The sequence below is a fragment of the Athene cunicularia genome, assembly GCF_003259725.1.
Source record: "Athene cunicularia isolate RWA chromosome 4 unlocalized genomic scaffold, athCun1 chr4_part2, whole genome shotgun sequence".
Lineage (NCBI taxonomy): Eukaryota > Metazoa > Chordata > Aves > Strigiformes > Strigidae > Athene > Athene cunicularia.
This window is the reverse complement of record NW_020799099.1, coordinates 27,570,116-27,590,252: the sequence shown is the minus strand read 5'-3', so window position 1 is coordinate 27,590,252 and position 20,137 is coordinate 27,570,116. Positions and strand designations below refer to the sequence as shown.

Genomic DNA, 20,137 nt, shown 5'->3' with positions numbered 1-20,137 from the left:
ATTCATGTCAAGTCCATTAACCAATTCACCATCTAGTAGACACAAGGTGTCACTCATTCCTGTTAGGTTGAATAATTTTAAAATTTGTATATTATGTAATAGCAACACATTTTCACATAGCTCTTTCCACATGCACTTGAGGTAAATGCCAGCCACACAGGTCTGGGAAACCTCTGCAGGACCTATTCCAACAGTTACTGTCTTTACTTTCCATTATTTTTTGCAGCGAGTTCTCACACTATGAGAGCTCTTGCTTACATATATAAGTGGGGTAACAAAGATACCAAAAGGTTCAATCAGGTTCCAAATTTTGTGAAGCCTTCCTGCTAGACATTTCTTGGAACATTTATTTACTCCACTAATAGGTTATTGCATGCCCAAGCACTATTAGATCTCAACTCCAACAAGAACAGCTATTTCAGAAGTTTTAAAAATGAAGATACCAAATACCACTTACATTCATTTCAGAAAGTTTATTGCACCAAATGCCGCAAAGAAATAGACCAAAATGATAGCATACATAAACAACTATAAGAAAAAAACCCATGTAGTTTGACATTGGTATTCAGTCATTCCTAAAAAAGCCTATGCTCTCCAAACATGCAATAGCAACACACATTTTTTTTTTCTACTATGGAAAACCTGCTATGTATGTCAAATTAGCCCCCTTGACCTAAAAAAAAAAAAAGTCTATATTCAGCAGTTCAGACTCGATTTTAATTTAGGTCCTTTTAACTGAAGTAGAAGTTATACTTGAGGGATAAGAGATCATTTTGCGTAAACTTTATATACAACAGTTTAGCGTGTCTGAAAAGGGGTTTTGACTTTAAGAGTAAAGATGCATATAATAGGGAGTGGGGAAGATCAATCTTTAACTGGAAGATGCCATTAGAAATGTGAATTACAGAACCAGTGTCTACGGAGTTTCTTTTGGGCAGAAGAAAGTTGTATACATTAGTTCAGAGTACCTACTTAAAATAAAATGTTTAGATCTTGGTATCATTTGGGGCTAAAGAATCTGTTCAAATCAAATACTACAATTTAGCAGTTCATTCCTCCCCTTTGTGAAGGTTTAGTCTTGCCTGAAAAAAGCATACATTCTTTAAATGTAAACTGCATTTATGTGGGATTTTGGAAAGACTGTGCACTCCCACTTAATCAAGAAAGTATGTATTTAAGTTTACAAAAAACTATGTAATACTGATAAAACCAACTTTGGAATATTTGAAAATTAAGCTACATTATCAACTTTAAACACATCTGTACATTCATATCACTTTTCATCCTATTAAAATAAAATCAGAAACATGCCCTAAAGATGTCTAACAACACATCTGTAAGTACTTACATGCTGCGCTAATTTACATAAACAGCAAGATGCTACCAAAAACAAGACTTAAGAGTCAAAAAAGCCCTAGAAGGTGGAATCCTGTCAACTGAGGTAGTACATTTGGTGGAGGGAGAAATATGTTTAACTTTTCTTAGTTAACTCTCTAGTCTTTTAAAGGTAATAAACAGTTTTCACTGTGGATTTTTTTTCCCCCAAAACTAAAACTGTGAGAACAAGATAGTTCATCATGTAATTTCTGAAAAGCAGCAAAATGTTAGAGAAAGCAGCAAGAACTACAAAGTTTTAGCCTGGGCTGAAGAAAATCCAAGTTCTTTTCACCACCGGCTCAAATGCCATCCCTTAGGTTAATTTAATGTTTTGCCAAAAGGCAGATTAAAAAAAAAAAAATTAAATAGCTGATGTAGTAAAATCAGGTGTTACTGATAATAGTATTAGTCTTGGAATCACTGAGTGTTGGCTGACCTTTGACCTACTTAGTACACTCTATTAAAAAAGCATATTTCTATGTTTGCACATATTTCTTTGAGGAATTGCCAGAGTCTGTTCAGATAAAAACCCAACTAATACTTTAAGAGAACTGGAATTTACTTTCAATGAACTCAGCTACTATTTAAGAGTGACATGAAATAGGGAAATTACATGAGGATTTCTATATACACTCAGGGAAGCAGTTTCATAATCTTGCGCACGCACACATTCTCATCACAGCAGTAGTTTATGAAAATGTGCCTTGCTCTATGGTTCTCACTTTGTCTTAACCTTGTGGATTAGAGTGATGCCTGCTAACAGTTATATGCAGAGGTAAGTTTACTTTCCAGCAGATAAAAGGATTCACAGACCAAAGACATGTTTGCTTAGTTATAAGCAGTAGGAGAAAATTTGAACCATAGAAAGATTTTAGCCTTTTTAGGCAGAATACTAGGGACAAGTATGAAAATGCAATAAAATAAACATCTGGAATGTCAGGTCAAAAACCCAGCATATAAGGAACAGCTTTAGAAGCGTTGTATCAGAATATTAAGTATCCCTCCACTTGGAAACAACCTCTCTTCACAGTAGGTCAGTCTACCTATTTCCCTCAAAAAGCAACACAAGGTTAATCAAGACTTCCATCACATTTAAACAAGTCACAATATGCACATCTCATTATTTCAAATCATTGAAAGTTTACTGTAGAAAAGTCCAAACATCAAGGTAGTAGGAAATAAAAACACTTTTAATAAAAGTGTGTCCCTTCAGTGTTAAAAATCTGTAATCACCAATGAGGAGAACTCACAACCAGTGACCAGGAGTTTCTTACTAGAATTTACTATTCCCAAGCAATTGTGTTGCTAGCAATTTGCTTGCAAGCTGACAATATCAGACACCTCATTCATGCTGGCTCACAACAGAATGGTCCAACATTGAGTTTTCTGTTTCTTTAAGAATGTTTGTTTTGATTCTTTGTTCTCTCCTCAGTCTGATCCATAGTTTCATATCCAGCTTAAGAGTGCTTTATGAAAAAAAGTTTATTTTTTTTACATTCACGTTATCAACCACATGAAAACATTAAAATACAAAATTTTATTTTGCTTTCTAGAAATACAGAAGGCCAGTATTAGCTAGTGGAGAAGTAGTTTCTGGTCTCAGAGTAGTTAACCTATTAAGGAAAGGCACCCAGACGATAGTTCAAGATTTCCGTAGAATCAAAAAGGGTAATTGCAAACATTCATAGTAATACCAAATATCGGGGTTTCTCCCCTACATTTCATTTTACTTCAAACAATGCTCCTCTTTTATTCCTAGAGTGGTAACTAGTAGCTGGAAAAAGTAATACTTTTGACTAAAGGTTTGGTGGGGGGGTGTTTGTTATTTTCCCAATAAGATTGTTTTCAGTTTGTGCCAACTGCTTGGTGTACATGCGCACAGACACGCGCTAACAGCACTGGTATCATACAGAAGGTTTCTCAAATTCATACTCCTCAGAGATAGTAATACTTGTTGACACCAAGACACAGGCTTAGTTCCCAGGACTAGTGTCACACAGAAACTCAAAAGAGTTATTGAAGTTGCATCAGCAACAAATGTAAACTGAAATTCCATAAGGCTTTCCAACAAAATCCCTATCTCAGAAATTCATTCCATTCCACTTCTAGTCATGGGCTCATTTGAATGCCTCCTCATTAAAACATAAGCAGCCACAGCTTTCTAGCCTCATCCTTAATGGGACAAGTCACATCACCTCATGTACACCTCCATTCCCACATTACATTTGGCTGCTGAATCCAGGTTCTTTGTTCTGAGCCACCACTTCTACTATACTCTGCAAGAAAATCATGTCCCATCTAATACACTTGTGTATAGGAATGTTATATACATAGTTTACAGCTCCTCTTCCTCGCCAGCCAAGAAACATACAGCACACCACACTTGCAAGTGTAGTATTATGAAATCCATTCTAACCCACTTGTTCTTTTAACTGTGACTTCATGGTTTTGAGCAGCGTTTTGGACGGCAGCTCCTGGTCTGCCACATAGTGTTAACTTTTGTCCTTTGAATAAAAATAAAATGCAAGGATGCAGTCACTTTCTTGATTTAAGTCAGAAGTGAGATTGTAAGAAAAACCTGAATGCCTTTTACGTTATGTAAACTGAAGTCCTCCGATAAAACATCCGGTTGAAATCAGAATCGGAAGGTGGGAGAATGTACAGTCATCACCTGCTTTCCTCAGTGTTCCCCTTTACCAGTGTTTGGCACCTCTTTTCTTCATTCAACATTCCCATTTTCTTTACTTTAAGGGAATGACTATCCTGAGATTTTAATTTATAAGAGTATTTGAGCAACATATGGAGAATGTGTACTTGCTATAGCAGCCAACAAAGGCAAGTCATTGGATTCAATCCTAGAAATTAAGAAAAAAAAAAGAGACAGACTTTAAAATATACAGTCACCTTCACAAAAGATAAACACAAGATATTTTTCATCCACTTTAAAGAAACTGGAAATGTCTTGCTATAACTGAGTTCATTGTTTAATTATTATTTATTGCCATTAGTCATAACATACCAGTAAAGGTAGGTAATAATGTTTAAAACCAAGAAGTATGCTACTATTTAAGTCAAAAGACAGCAGTAGTACAGTTTGTGGTATATTATCTTTTGAGGCTGGAATGAAAACTTTTGTTTGTTTATTAAGCAATAAACCTTAGCTTGTAGTCTTACCAGTCAGTAGGCACCGATAAGACCTGTTCAAGAAAGTGCTAAACATCAGTTTATGGGAGACTGCATTTCATGTTTTGAATATAACTCAGTCCACCATATAGCAGCACATTTTTAAGCAAAAATGCCCAAAAGATGCACTTATTAATGATGTAATAACAGAATGTCTCTCCAATGCACCAGTCAGTTACCAACCACTTCCAAATGTAAAGCTGCTAAGAGGCCAGAACACGTGTGTATATTTATACACATATACACACACTGAGAAAAGTGATATTTCAGGGTTTCACTATACAGATATATTTCTCAGTATGAAATCTTGAACAGTGTGGATAAAGATAAATTAAGTTTAAGCTACAGTGCTAAAACTTATCTTCTTGGGAACATGTATTCACTTCTTCCCCCTTCCCCCTCTTCTGATGTCAGCAGGTGCATCCCTAAAGGTTGTGTGCTAATCAAGTACTATTATTAGAAGACAGCTGCCAAACAGGGCACCTGTCTATTTTCCTACACCTGCTTTTTGAGAACCCTCGATACAACTGCACCACCTAACCTTCCAAAAATGCTCAAGTACTTGTTGGCATGAAGTTTTCATTATGGAGATCAAGACAGAGTGGGAATAAATGCATCGATAACCTCCTAATGACCAAAATCTAAACTTCCGTCATTCTTAAATCTTCAGAATGAAAAGTAATTTTTCTTGCTGTAGAACTGTGCTTCCTCCTGTTTTCCAGATGGCTCAGCAGAACACATTTTTACACTTTATTAGGTACATGAAAGGGGAGAGTGCTAAATATGAAGTAAGAATCAAGTCCTCAAGATGAACAAGATGACAACATCAGAAACTGAAAAGGAAAACAACTGCCCCAAGTTTTGCCATTGGTTAAGACCAATACCTGCAATACTCACCCCAACACAATTCCTAGTTCTTTTACATGCACTCTTGTATGTCCTCGCAGATATTCTGAAAGCATTTTGCTTTTGAGATACATCTCTTGTAGTCTATCCTCAAGATGCATTATGCACTGTAAACACAGACCAAAAACCTCAGAACGGCTTAAGCAATCACATGCAAATTTTACAGAAATGTAAGCATATAATTTTAGCTTTTATCTTAGCTAGAACATCTTTCAAACTAAATCTCCACTCCAAAAATTCAGAAGCTGCATTTGGTTTTGTTTCAGCGGTGCTAGCTACATTAAAAAGTTACACTACCCTCTCAAAAGGGCATTCCCTCATAGAACTGGGGCATTCTAGCTTTTCTGGGCAGCAAGTTTGTTGCACAAACTGCACATCCCTTTTCCACTCTGTCAGCCACAATGTTTCTGCTGACCTAAAATAGTTTTAACCAGGTTCAAAGACACTCAAGACATTCAAGAGACAAACCAGAATACTAGGATCAAGATGTCTTTGTTATAAGTCAGTACTATTTTTTTTTCTGAAACTCACTTTAGACAACAGTTCCTAAAAATAGCACTTTAGCTCTAGGAATCTGCCATTCAAGAAACTAAGACACAAGAAGTATAAGATACCATTATCTTATTTGTCATAAAATTATAGCTCTTTTGTTCACTGCTTTACTGTAAAAGCTAGGTTATGAATCCTCTTTAGGCATTTGTTTTTATTAGTCCTAGGTACGTATAGTTTAAAATTGCTTAAACATTTGATGCTGTTTGCCAAAAGGTAATAGTTAAGTTGAATTACCAATTTAAGTACTCCCCTTTTCTTTCAGCAGGAGCATGCTAAAAATGCATATTATTTTTAAATACAGTCATGTGATGCATGGTAATTTCTCATACACCAACTGCATGAAAGGCAGATGAACCTTAGCTTCAAAGAGAAAGAAATGATTTTTTGGTAAGACAAGATCAGTAGGTAGGATGTCTTCACGAGGTGAGTAGGTAGGATGTATTGTCAGGTGTTTTGTTCTAGGACAAAAGGTACATTCAATTTGATATATTCCTTCTTTTCACAGGAATGACCACTTCAAAGAAGTTAAATTAGTTCAGGTCTCCAAAGTCCAGGAGATGAAGGCAGGAATCGCATGCAGAACCTCATATTATCAAATATATAATCATCCGGCAGGCGTAGACAGCAATTAGAAACAGTAGCAGCAAACAGCTTCAGGCCATCGTCCAATGTACTTTTGAAGTTGAATAAAAATCATAAGTATTAGAAATGAGATCCCGTGAAACCAGTTTTGCTAATTAATGAGCAAAAAGACAACTCATGCTTGTAGATAGCCTACCATGTATTTTTCTGATTGTCTGGAACAAGATGAAGATTTTTTAACAATACTCTGAGCTTGTATCAGGTCTTAATCATGGAAGATAGAGGCATTTAAAAAACCCTTGCTACATAATAGAATAAGATCACTGCCACTAGTGGAGGAGAAGCAAAAGCTTTTTGAGAGGAGTTTGATCTATTTGCTTCAAGCAAGTTTTCAGTTAAGTCATTATAATCATAACACTTCTGATTCTAATTGAATGGGAAACATTCTTATCTTTTCCATTCCAGGTAGCCCAAATGCAAAAAGCCTATGAACACTTCCTCAGTGGTTCAGGGGAGCATGCAGCTAATTCAGAAACTAGCATTCAATATATTTCAATTCCAGTAAGCATGCTGAAAGATTATGGATTTTTTTAAAGTTGTGAACAACTGTGGAAGAATCCCACATTATTCTAGAAGAGAGATTCTTTACGTAAAATTATCTGCTCCTCCTGAATGTCAGCAAAGAATCAAAAGACATTTTTCCCCATAAGCTTGGTACTTGAATCCATTTTGTTCAAAATGTCCACATTAAGCGAGGTACAGAAGGTTTTTTTTTTTTATGTTAGCTTCTTCTGCAGCTTTTCTCATTGACTAAACAGAAAAAAATAAGTCAAGTCACTTCTAATAATAGAAAAGTAGCTTAAAATGAGTTTAAAGGTGCATGTAAAATTGTTGACATATTGCTGACATACGGCAGTTGCACTCATCACTTCCCTCCTGCCCTGACATGCTGCAAAGCTCTCTGCAGTACGGTTACTAGTTTGAAGTGCCACAACCAAGATACCATCACTTGCCTTTCATCCAGTCTTAAGCTGGGTTTTGGTTTTTGTTGTATCACAAAAACCCCAAAAGACTTATTCATCTGAACAGTAACTGCATGTAAAGAAACATGCACTCCTAAAGGAAACTTCAAACATACAGCATTATGCTCACTCTGATCAATATTAGTACATATGTTTTTGTCAAAATTTAACTCAATAGAATCACTAAAATAAAAAAGTCACACTTCTCCCCCTAGAGTTTAGTGGGCACAACTTCCATACACTGATGGTTCTGTTTTAGCAAAGAGCTATAAAATCCACTGACAGAAGGATCAAAGTGTCTCTAACATGTCTTATCGAAAATTTACAAACTACTAGCACTGCCACTTCACTGTTTCTTTTTGAGGAAAAAAATAAAAATAAAAAGGAAATAAACCCTGAAAAACACTCCACCTCCAAACCCTTCTCACACCACACAAAGCATACAGAAATTGCATACAGAAACCCCAAATCAACACTGGAAAGAACACTTCAGTTGCAAAATCAACTATTCAGTTTAAAAAAAGTCAGAATTTAAGGTGTTACCATGCAAGTGTTAGGATACTATTTTAATCAAATTACGTTGGGGTTTTTTTTTTTTGATGACCAGAAGAATCCAGGGACAACACTGACAATGTATCCACATATTTTGCCTAGCACTCGACTTCAAGAACTCAGTGTAATCAATACCAATAATTTTACCCAAACCAGTGCCAACTAATATTATTTACAGCTGTTACTGTTTAGCTCTATCTTCCTCTTCCATCTGCTAGCACAGTCATTACACAGGCTTCCTACAAAGTTTCTTAAGGCTATCTGCTGAAGGACAAATCAATTGCAGTAATTGAAAGAGGGGTTACTACTGAAAAAAACACCCCATCTCCTGTCACCTACAATTGTGCATTAAAAACTGTATTATAATTACCACTGTCAGACTTGTGGGTAATTTGTTGTAGTCAGCAAAACCAGCATTACTGAGTTGCTCTGATGAATTCCACTACTAATGAGGACAGGAAAGAATGCTGGGGGATAGGGAGTACACAATATGACAAAGTAACATCCCCTGCTGCAACCCCCCCACCCCCAGGTGTTTTCAGGTTTCAGACTCCTCCCAACAATCCTATGGAGACATCAGCAAGGCTGAGACAGCATTTGCTGACAGGCTTAGCTAAAAAATGCTCAGAAGAAGGGTCAAGTAAACACACACAGAGGCACAATTATTTGGGGAGGAGAGAGAAGAGGCATCTACTGCACGGGGCAGGATAGAAAACCCAAGAATACAAAGTATTCTTGTATGCTAGAAACAGGCTTGGGTAGATAGAAGCTTCAACAACATAAAGTGTAAAAATTATACAAACAGAAAAATAAAAGCCAAATTTAAGAGCCCTAATCATAAACGCATGAGGACTATGCTAAAATTGCCTGAACAACTTTAGTTTTGGCACATGTATTTTAGATTTGATTAATGTTAGCTATTCCACCAGATATGTTACAGATAAACCAGTATCTGTTACTGGACTGTAGCATGCATTCATTGAAGTAAGTTGTACCAACTCTGCATTATTTCAGACGTTAGTTCATTGGTATAGAAACATGGTATACAAAACTCTGCATTTTCTATCTAAGCTAAAAAAATTTCATTATGTTCAGTAAAGAAATACTTACAAAGTCAGCTGGGACGTTGAGTTTGTAAAGCTGTAAAATAGACTGCAATAAACTGGATACTTGACTTGAAACCAAAACATCCTTGCCTAACTTCATATTGTCCATCATCTTTCTCTGGCTTGTAGCTACTTGAACGTTCCATTTATCTGTGTCTGCAATAATGCAGACAGCTTCTGCTATGGGCTCATCTAGCACAGGATGCTGCAACAAATACAAAACACAAACATTATGTGTCACTTTCACATACATTTCCACAACTTAGACTGAGGTGCTGCCTTTATTCACACTGAGGCAGGGAATAAGTGATCCAATGAATATTTTTGTCCAACAGGAAAGCAAAGACATCTCAAAAATGATGAGGAATACCAACTTCAGTGACAGAGTTTACATTCACCAACGTCAGGTCAGTTAAGTCTTAACTGCCAATTTGATCAAGGCATTTAATTCTGTTTATTGATGATCTAGATGAGGGGATCGAGTGCACCCTCAGTCAGTTTGCAGATGACCCCAAGCTGGGTGGGAGTGTTGATCTGCTCAAGGGTAGGGAGGCTCTGCAGAGAGACCTGGACAGGCTGGAGCCATGGGCTGAGGCCAACTGGAGGAGTTTCAATAAGGCCAAATGCCGGGGGCTGCCCTTGGGCCACAACAACCCCCAGCAGTGCTACAGGCTTGGGGAGGAGTGCTGGAGAGCTGCCAGTCAGAGAGACCTGGGGTGGTTGATTGACAGCCGGCTGAACAGGAGCCAGCAGTGTGCCCAGGGGGCCAAGAAGGCCAATGGCATCCTGGCTTGTGTCAGCAATAGCGTGGCCAGCAGGGACAGGGAAGGGATCTTACCCCTGTACTGGGCACTGGTGAGGCCGCCCCTCGATTCCTGTGTTCAGTTTTGGGCCCCTCACTACAAAAAGGACATTGAATGACTCGAGCGTGTCCAGAGAAGGGCAACGAAGCTGGTGCAGGGTCTGGAGCACAGGTCGTACGGGGAGCGGCTGAGGGAACTGGGGGTGTTTAGTCTGGAGAAGAGGAGGCTGAGGGGAGACCTCATCGCCCTCTACAGCTCCCTGAAAGGAGGTTGCAGAGAGCTGGGGATGAGTCTCTTTAACTAGGTAACAACGGATAGGACAAGAGGTCATGGCCTCAAGTTGCACCGGGGAAGGTTTAGACTGGATATTAGGAAGCATTTCTTTACAGAACGGGTTGTTGGGCATTGGAATGGGCTGCCCAGGGCAGTGGTGGAGTCCCCATCCCTGGAGGTGTTTAAGAGTTGGGTTCACGTAGCGCTGAGGGATATGGTGTATTTAAGAACAGTCGGTGTTTTGTTAATGGTTGGATCAGATGATCTTCAAGGTCTTTTTCAACCTAGATGATTCTGTCTGTGAGTAAGTAGTGCTTCACAAGTCACGACTCCAATTTTTTTTTTTCCAAGTATTCCACCTTCTCTGAAAAGATGGTTCTTCCAAAATGAAAACTGTAGTAATTAAACTGATAGAGCGATGTTTAAAGTATATTTAATGTTCCAGAGATTATGTGGGAGATTTCACTACGCACAATCAAGGCAGGGTATGTATGAAGAGACAATATTGTATTAGACCAATCTGATGTTTAAATTTACATACATACGCTTCACTTTCAGATAGTACCTGAACTCATTCTAGCAGGATGATTCTTAATTGCTAGAGAAACTGTTGACTAGTAAGAGATGAACATTTAAAATTGCATACTAAGGTCACACAGTGACTTTAGTAAAAGGTTAGTTATATTAGTTATATAATTTAGGAGTACCTAGAGAACAAAGCCATGTCTACCTATAGACAATTGTCTACCTGTAGACAATTACTTTCTGTAGTCAGTTCTGCTGAAGTCTAGTCTAACATAGGCCTCCACAAGGCTTCATCTCCCTTGCAACACATGCCACTAAGTGGCAAAATAAGATGTTTCAACTTGCATATAGTTTTTATGAAATATAGATGATTCTGTCTGCTACTGTGACTGAAAAGAAATTTGACGGGGTTTTTTTCCTTGTTTGTAACTCAAAGTTGTGAACAACTTTTTTTGTGTTTATCTTTGAAGAAAAGCCTTAAGAGAGGGTAAAGCAAAGCACACATGATTCTTGCATGAACAGGCTTTGCATACAATGAATTAAGGGCTTACATTTTTTAGAAGGAAGACATGTCAGGTGTGGCTGTTAAGAACAGGTAAGTAGAAAGAAGCCTATTCAAAGGACTTGCTTCTGTAGATCTCAGTAATATCACAACTCCCACTATGACTTAGAACAGAACTTTAACTCACATGCATTGCATGAAGTAGGTCTGCTAGTAGACACTGCTTGAGTTTGTCATCATTATTTATTCCATGTAGCACTAGATCAGGTATATATGTGTGACAGTAACCACCTAGAAGTGATCTTCCAAAGTTTTTCACACATTGACTGCTGATTGTATTTGACCTGAAATACAGAAATACAAAGCAGATAAGATTCTTGCTTGACAAACTGCATTCAGATTTTACATGAATTCAAATTTCGGTTTATCACCCCTGCTTCTACTGCAATTATTAATCAACAATTGTACTCAAAATACAGTAAACCAATTACCAGTGCTCTTCAAAGCAATGATTTTTAAAAGCTGAACTTTAACAATGTATTAATTCCTTCAAATTTATGAAAAGACTAACCTACATGTATTACAGCTTGTGGTATGTATGAGCTCTCTGTTCTGCACCTAACAGATTTGCTAAATCTGAATTTTCTTCCACTCAGCCCAAGTAAACTCTTTCTAGATACCTGCCTTAAGCATCAGCAAGCTCCACGAGTAACTGCAAAGTTCAAAACTTTTCAAATAGGATGCTCTTATTTCACATCTGTCTTTGATTTGTTAAACATGTCAAATCTAAACAGTTATCAGTTTAAGCAAAGTTCTGCTTGTCCTCAGATGTTCTGTCTACATGTATACATTAAATGTTTCAGGCAGCTTATACAAAAAAAGTTTGATCACTTATTAGACATTTGAAGAACACTTTTGTCACAAAACTTTGCTACCTAAGCCTGCTCCATCTTTGTTTTCTTTTTGTCAAGTCTGTTTACAAGGATCCAAACCAGATCACGGTATGTTATGGATTTTTTTGCAAGGAACTTCGTCAAGATCCCAGAGGATTTCAGACTTGAAACCCTGACCATCTCTAAAGTAGCAACAGCTTTTGACTCCATTTAGTTCTAAATTAATTTAAACTTCCTTACCTTGGTAAAGGAAGTTCCACTTCTGCAAACTCTTCAAGTCTTTTGCTGACATTATCATGATGCACTTCATCAGGGATACAACAGTCACCTTCTTCATCACTGGCTCCAAGGGCACTGTCTGAACTCTCATTCCTTGGAATGTCCCCTTCAACTCTGAAGGAGATTTTCCTTTCAGCATCCCCATAGGGGACATCTTTAGCACCTACTTTAGGGGAATCCTCTTTGACAGCAGAACCTACTTCCATGCAGCCATGGGAACAGTTCTCCAGACTGCCAGAACATAAAATTCTAGCTTCTTTTAGGCTTGGCAATTTTACAGTTTCTATATTATCTGTGGACAAAAGTGGTTCACTAGATATAGTGTTCACTAAATTAGTTTCAGTTCCTTTACTTTCCATACGTTGGTTAAGTATACTCTCCTTGCCCTCACAAGGTGGGATTTGTGCATAACAAACATTATGTTTACTGAAGGGTATAAAGACAGCTTCACAACTTTCTTTCTGATTCAGGGAAGCATCCACAGTCAGATTTGTGGAACTTGAGGCACAATGTATCACCTCTGGATTTCTTCTGAATGCTTTCAGACTTTCTTCCATTTCTTTTCTATGAGTTTCTAAGTCTGACTCTGGTGATGCAGAACTTCCAATCTGAAAGGTGACCTTTTCTAAGTGTGAACTCCTGTGGCCAGTCCTTTCAGGACAAGGTAAAGCAGATGACCTACTAGACAATTGCTTTTCCACTTTTCTCTCATTCTGGTTCTTGCTCTTCTTTATATCCATTAAATCCTCCAATTTAGACGGCTCTTCAAAGTGGTAGGATACGATTCCTGTATCCGTGACAGTTCTTTTCCTACCATCACCTGCTCCTTTACGAAAACTGCTAGTTAGACAGTCGACAGATGCTTCGGAGTTCTGACTGGCCTTTCCTATCACTTCTCTCTTTTCTTTTGAAGAGGCTGAGACAGCATGAGTGCTTTCTGGGTCATGTACCCACTCTGTAATACTATTGTTTTTACTTCCATCATTCTTTGGAGGTAGGATTGGAGGCACAAGAGCAGGTTCATTTTTAACAGTGACAACTACATAATCAGACTCCTCTACCTCTCCTTTTTCTAGTGCAGTTGTGATCTTGCTTCCATTTAGCACTTGCTCTCCTTCCCCAGCCTTCTCACTCCACATCAGTTGATTTTCCTGCAGCTCAGAGCACCGAATGAAGTAAGTTAGAACATAGAGCAAGCGCTGCACCAACTCCTTGCGTTTTCCAACAATAACAGTTCGAGTCAATCTAACTGGAGAGCCTATGGCACCATAGAGATCACCTATAAAGGAAACCAAAAATTTCACATGCTTGTTTTGTTGTAATATAAGCTATACTATGTAAATTCAACACATTTTGAAACAGGATTTACTATGGACTGAAATCAGTTAAATTTCTCCCACTGTAAGTTCCTAAAAGTTTAAAACAAAGAGTAACAGAAGCAGTCCCCCAGCAGTTCCTATACCTTTCATGTCCAGAAGGGTTTTGGTGTTTTTGTCAAGGGATTAGCTGCTATTGCTGTTTCCTTCTGTTCAAAACCACTAAGCCTTTTATTTACATGATGCCTACTTGAAAATTGACACAACAGGAAGTGAAGATGAATACAGAACCAGCTAAACTGTGAAGCCAGCTATACTATTTTCTATTTTTCTACTTATTTTCTTTCACAACAAATTTACGCTGTTTTATTGCAGTCCCATTTTCTGTTAAATGTAGGAATTTTCATACAGATAAAATCTAAATTATATTTTTCAGGATTAAGATCTCAAAAAAGCATTCAATATTAACTTAATAGAGAGGCATGTAACCATCTTATTGGGCAAGGCACATGCACTTCTATGTACTTGGAGTCAATCTCAGCAACAGGAGCATTTATCTTTGGCAGTGGGTGGTGGTGAACTAGAAAATATATTCACTACTTAAAATACAACTGTAATATGAAAGGTAGGCACTACTGCATAATCCGAGTCCCCCCAAGAACTGCTTATTTGCTAGCTCATTTATCCTGAAGAACTGCTTTTGTTAACAGAACTAAGGTTATATATATCCTACTTTCAACATATTTGTTTGGGAGAGTGGTAACTATTGTCCAGCTGCCTACAATCTTCCACCAGCTGAAGGGTTTCTATTCCAAAGTTCTGTGAGAAGTAAACATAGATAGCCAATAAGGAGACATTCACATGCTCTGACAAAGATGGGTTAACTCAAGAAATGTCTATTACCAGGTTGATTTAACCCAGTTGTCTTCACCTGAAACCCATTAGAAAACACCCGCTAAATTGTCTTTGCTTAACCAAACTGTGGCTAATATCACCAGCAGATAAGAGACAATCACCAAAAGCTCAATTTTCTTTAGCCACCTTAAGTGCTCACCTTGAAAGCAGGCTTCTCTGGTTTGAAGTTTTATCAGATACCTGCTAATCTACCAGATTGCTGTAAATGCTAAATCCTTGCTCAGGGGTGTTCAAATATTCTGGACTGAGCTTGCCACCACGATTTTGTACTGGACCTCAAGAAGCAACCCTAAATGGAAGCTGTAATCAGAACTTCAGGAAGGTTTCTACAAAGGGCAAGGGGACCTCTGGTTTCAACACAAGGAGGCTAAAAAGAACAAAAAAATCCCAAACCACCAAATACCACATTTATGCCCAGTCTTCTCTTTTCCATAGAGAACATAAAAGCAGTAAGGATCCTGATGCCATTCCTGCAAAACAAGGATCACTGAGACAGTAATTCTACTGCTCTCACTTACTGTCTCCCCTGCCAAGATCTCCCATTTCCCATAATGCCAGCAATGTACTGGAAAGGCTGCTGTGTGGTGGCATCAGTGTGCTCTCTACCCGCTGTTAAGAGCACCCTTGCAACTAGCCCCACAACCTAACATGCCAGCAAATTCCTTCCCGAGTAATGGAAAGTGGGCTTCACACTACGCAGCTGGAATTAATCTCAATGTCTGGTGGGCTACAAGGACTAGCAATTTGAAAAGGAAATGGGAAGATATCTTTTTACTTCTGAGTACAGTTGCTACAGAAATCGGATTCTGGCTTCATGTTCATTTGCACAACTGACATTTATATAAAACCATTACTAATAAGATAGGACAAGAAGTCAAAACTATGGTCTTCAAAACATACTAATGCTTACTGTTGAGACTGTGACAGTGGTACTTACGGTTGTATCACTATGTAATAGTAATTTATATTTAATATCTAATAAAAACATGGGTCTGAAGGTGGGAAGACAGGTATGTCAAAATCCCTTCCTTATTAAAAAGTCATTCCCATTTTAAAGCCCTAAGGCCCATGATTTTTTATTTTTCTCTCCTCTTTCTAAAGATGACAGCCAGCAGAGGGCAACATCTTACTTTCATTATCGGTTACTGCAACCACCTGATAATGGCTTTTGGGCTTATAAGAACCAAACGAAACAAGAAAGCATTTTGAGTTCAGGCAGCGAGAACTTGGCTGGGCCAATGCTAGCAGCAACGTACAGACTGGAAAGACAAGAAGAGAAACAGATTCTTGACTAGTCACCAGCGACAGCTCTTGGGAGTGACCACAAGAGCTACTGCAGATCTTATGCCTCCAGTCCAGATGGTTTTTATAACCCTAGGCCTGGCTCCATCCTCAACACCCTGAGCAAGCTTCTATTTTCCCTTCCAAGTCTAATCCATTGCTCCTCTGCATAACGTTTTATAGACATCCTAAAAAAAGAAACACTTCTACTACAACTATATGGCCAAGACAGCAATTTTTAGTTTCATGAAGTCTGTGGTGAATAACAAACATAACTGAGACAATTAGCAAAAACCACAACCAATAACACAGTGTAAAAGTCCTGTTATTGCTTTAGTGTTCATGTGTGTTATTTTACATGGCAATATAGTATATTAGTTAAAGTCAAGGCCGATCTGATGTCAAGACTCATAGCCATGCTGAGGAGGAATTTTCAAGAATTTACCACTGGCAGTATTATTCTCTCAGCTCTCACTCATCTACTGATTTGACAGCAGTTATTTAATCCCTTATATCAAGATAACTTACAAGCTATAAAATATTTGTCAGGGAACAGCCCAAGGAGCTGGGCATAGAAAGAAAATCTTGGCCCAAGCCCACTCACAAAAACTGTGACTGAATGGAGGTACTGCCAGTTGCCAGACTTCTACCCCGTTGCCTTGGTGTCCATCCTAGCTCTACAAGAAAGAGATAAAAGGAGGTAGCCAGGGCAGTTTCAACTACAAAGGGCTCCCAAGGCCCAGAGAACTCCCCTCAGTCCAGTCTTGTTCTTCCCAAACTGCTCAGATCATTCACAGCACTTGCACTGTCTTTAACACGTCTATACCAAGTTACTTCACTAGGCAGTGTGAGGATGATAACAAGGGACCAAGGAAAAAAGCAGAGCACTCGGGCTATGCAAGCAGGCCTCTAAATGCTCTGTTTAACCAGGCACAAGATATCAGTTAGCAGTTCTTCCCAGATTACAGCAAGTCAAATCAGCAAATGTGATCTAGATCACAAGTAGTTCTTAGGTAAGGATTGGATGCAGGAAGGTGGTAGTTAAAGAGAAGTCAGAAGCTTTCCATTTCCTACTGACCAAGCTGTGCCCACAGAGGGTTATATGGATGGGATTTTGCCAGCATGTTCACGGACTGCGATGTGCGCTTCTCAGAGAAGGCCTTTATGGGAGGATGGTCAACCGGCATTACTGTTGGGACCCAAGCCAGATGATACGTCAGCACTGCAGTTAACAAAGCGGCAAAGAACCTAGGAAAAAAGAATATGAGCAAAGTAACACTAGCAAAAGAATATCCCATTAAGGGTTTTAACACATCCACATGTACTGGGAAGTACACAAGCTTTTTTTAAGAAAAAGGGGGTGGGGGAAGCTTACTGATTTTTGTTGATCTGTTCTATCAGAAACGTAAATTCTTTAAGAAAACGCTGGCATAGCTGATTCTTTTCTAGGGTGCTGGACATCATATTAAGCCAGACAGGCTCTGCAATCCTTGGAACAGAATATAGGTTCCAGATGGTAACTCTGCTCAAAGAAAATTCCACAAAAGTAAGTGTTAATATGTACATTTCAATCTTGCAAGTACAAGTAGCCCCTTTCCTCTTCTACTGTTTGTTGATTTTTATTTATTTTTTGTAAGATCTAGGAACTAAACAAACTGGAAGAGTTTTCCAGACACACTAATTACTAGTGTTCTAGAACACTAGTGTGTTTAAATCCAGTGTACGAGTAACTTGTGTCTTCATATAAGTTACATATTTGTCTTCCCCTCCTTGCCTTCCCCTGTGTATCTGTATTAAGAGAAATGATTCAGATATTTTGAGAGGGGACAAAACCCTTTCTATTAATTGCAGTGAATTGATTCCACATTCCAGACATTACAGAAGCTCCATCCCACCAAAGCCTCACACCTCTTTCCTGGGCTGCCTTTCTTGGCCTCTGGCCATTTCTTCCTCTCTTAGGTACCAAGAAGAGCACCTTTGACAGCAACTTTTTTGTCAGTTACACTGTTCATCATCTGTGGCTAGGAGTAGACAACTCATCTGCCTGAACACAACAATCAATTAACTTGTCTGCCCAGGCATCAGAGTTCAACTCTTGATGAGATCTTAAAAACTTTAACTTACAGTCCCAGCTACAGGTGAGTGCAACACAACTACTTTTCACTCATTCTGAAAATGGCTGAGCTGGTTTCACTAAAATTTTAAACACATTTACCCCATACCCAACACAGAAAATTCATTCACAGTAACTTCAAGACTGGCTAAATGACAAGACCCTACATTCAGTTGCTCGAAATTGGAAGTGACAAATATCTTTAGAGGGGCATGAGAAGAGCTCTCCTTGTAATTCAGAATTCCATCAACTCACCTGAATTCTCCCAGGGCATCCATGACACGGCTGATATAAACCTGCACTCTTTGGCTGGATTCTGCTATTTTTCTACATGAGATCATGGCCTTGATTAAGAGTTAAAGACACAAAACAGCTTCTTAAAGGATTCACATGCTTCATTAACATGTCAAAATAATTAAGATCTAGCCCCAGTGCTATATAGCCACTCAGGACAGCAATAGTTGCCAACCTCCCTCTACCTCATGAGAGACCAATACCTAAGACTGGACACAGGGAGAACACTTTTTTGAGAGAGTGAAGGGAAGACAGCAACAAACATTTTGTGTGTCTCTTTTAGTGACTGTATAAAAGGATAGAATACAGTCTCCAAGGAGTCAAGAAAACCTCATAGTGAAATATGGTGAGAAGTTATAAAAACAAAAAGCCACCCATAGCATAAAACTCTCCATTCTCATTCTGACTAGAAAAGAAACTGCACCTCTTTTTCATCAAATGCTGAATTCCTACACTGGGCTCAGGCTCAAGACTACATGTGTAAGGAGGGAGGGAAGCTTGAAACCACGCACTTTCTCCCACTCTTCATCTATCAGATTCTAGAATACTTCACTCTGTTTGACACTTATTTTTCCACATTAAGCCAAACTAGTATTCTGTACCTTTTCTATCGCATATTTCAGCTTGTTCATATGAGATTCAAAGAGAGGAAAGTGAGAGAAAAAGAAATCCTGGAAGTTTCTCTGTGCTTCTTCTTTTTCAGGCAGAGAAAAGATTATGCTGATTGCAATTTTTTTCCTCCGAACCATTGCAGGATTGGAGCTGCAGCTTTCATCAGCCATGCTAAACATTTCTTCAGTGGACCTGTAAGACAGATGTTAGGACAGTTACCAATGTATTGAGAGGCAATTCATCTTCTATTCTTTCCATATAGCAGAAACTAATTCATTTTAGGCCTCTGACTGACTACATAGAACTTTGCTGGCACCTGTCTCTGAACAGAGGATACCCAACATTTTGATGGATAAGGCCTATATTTGCTCAGATAGGAGGAGGGCAATCCCCAAAGAGGCCATCAACTCAAAGTGGCATGAACACTTTCCTCTGAACCAGAGGTACTACAAAATCCCTTCTTCTAGATTTATCTCTGAGATTAAGAAAAAAGGAATGGAGAAACAATGCAAAAAATCATTAGCAAAAAAGGTTAAAGGTAATTTCAGAGCTTTGAACTGCATTCAGCACTCAAGCTCCTGCCTAGGTGCTCAGCAGTATGCCCATGATGCTCTTGAATCTGCTGCAATGAGGGAAGTTGGGAAACATGCTACCTATACTGTTTCAGCATATTAAGATAAATGTTTTAAGGCACTTACCCATGCAAAATAAAACCTTCTATTTTAACTGAAGACAAAATGTCACCACTTAGTAATTACTGCGAAAACACAAACTTGACGCCTACAAATACATGTGTGCCTAGCTCAATGTTGGATATACTTTAAAATGCTTTGCTTTATGAAAAAAAAAAAAAACAACACCCAAACCAGTGGCTACTTTACAACCATTATTGTTTCCCCAAGTTCTGTTTGTTCACTTGACAGTTCTGCCACATTTCTTTCAACAGTTATGCCACTTCTCAATATTACACATGGGTTGATACTGGGATCAATACTGCTCAATATTTTCACTACCAGCCTGGCCTGTGGATCAAAACACACCTTCAGTGAGT

General features: G+C 38.5%; 1 protein-coding gene across 1 annotated transcript in view; it reads right to left on the bottom strand.

Annotated features, from left to right (window-relative positions):
• Window positions 1-458: 458 nt before the first annotated feature.
• Window positions 459-20,137, bottom strand: part of FNIP2 (folliculin interacting protein 2) — a 36,758-nt gene continuing 17,079 nt past the window's right edge. The window contains exons 10-18 of the mRNA XM_026847635.1: window positions 19,077-19,278; window positions 18,436-18,524; window positions 17,443-17,589; window positions 17,146-17,315; window positions 12,517-13,834; window positions 11,571-11,727; window positions 9,285-9,485; window positions 5,458-5,573; window positions 459-4,232 (exon numbers count right to left, since the gene is read on the bottom strand). Of these exons, the coding sequence (XP_026703436.1) occupies window positions 4,154-4,232; window positions 5,458-5,573; window positions 9,285-9,485; window positions 11,571-11,727; window positions 12,517-13,834; window positions 17,146-17,315; window positions 17,443-17,589; window positions 18,436-18,524; window positions 19,077-19,278 (2,479 nt within the window). The 3' untranslated portion in view covers window positions 459-4,153. The remainder of the gene's footprint in view (window positions 4,233-5,457; window positions 5,574-9,284; window positions 9,486-11,570; window positions 11,728-12,516; window positions 13,835-17,145; window positions 17,316-17,442; window positions 17,590-18,435; window positions 18,525-19,076; window positions 19,279-20,137) is intronic.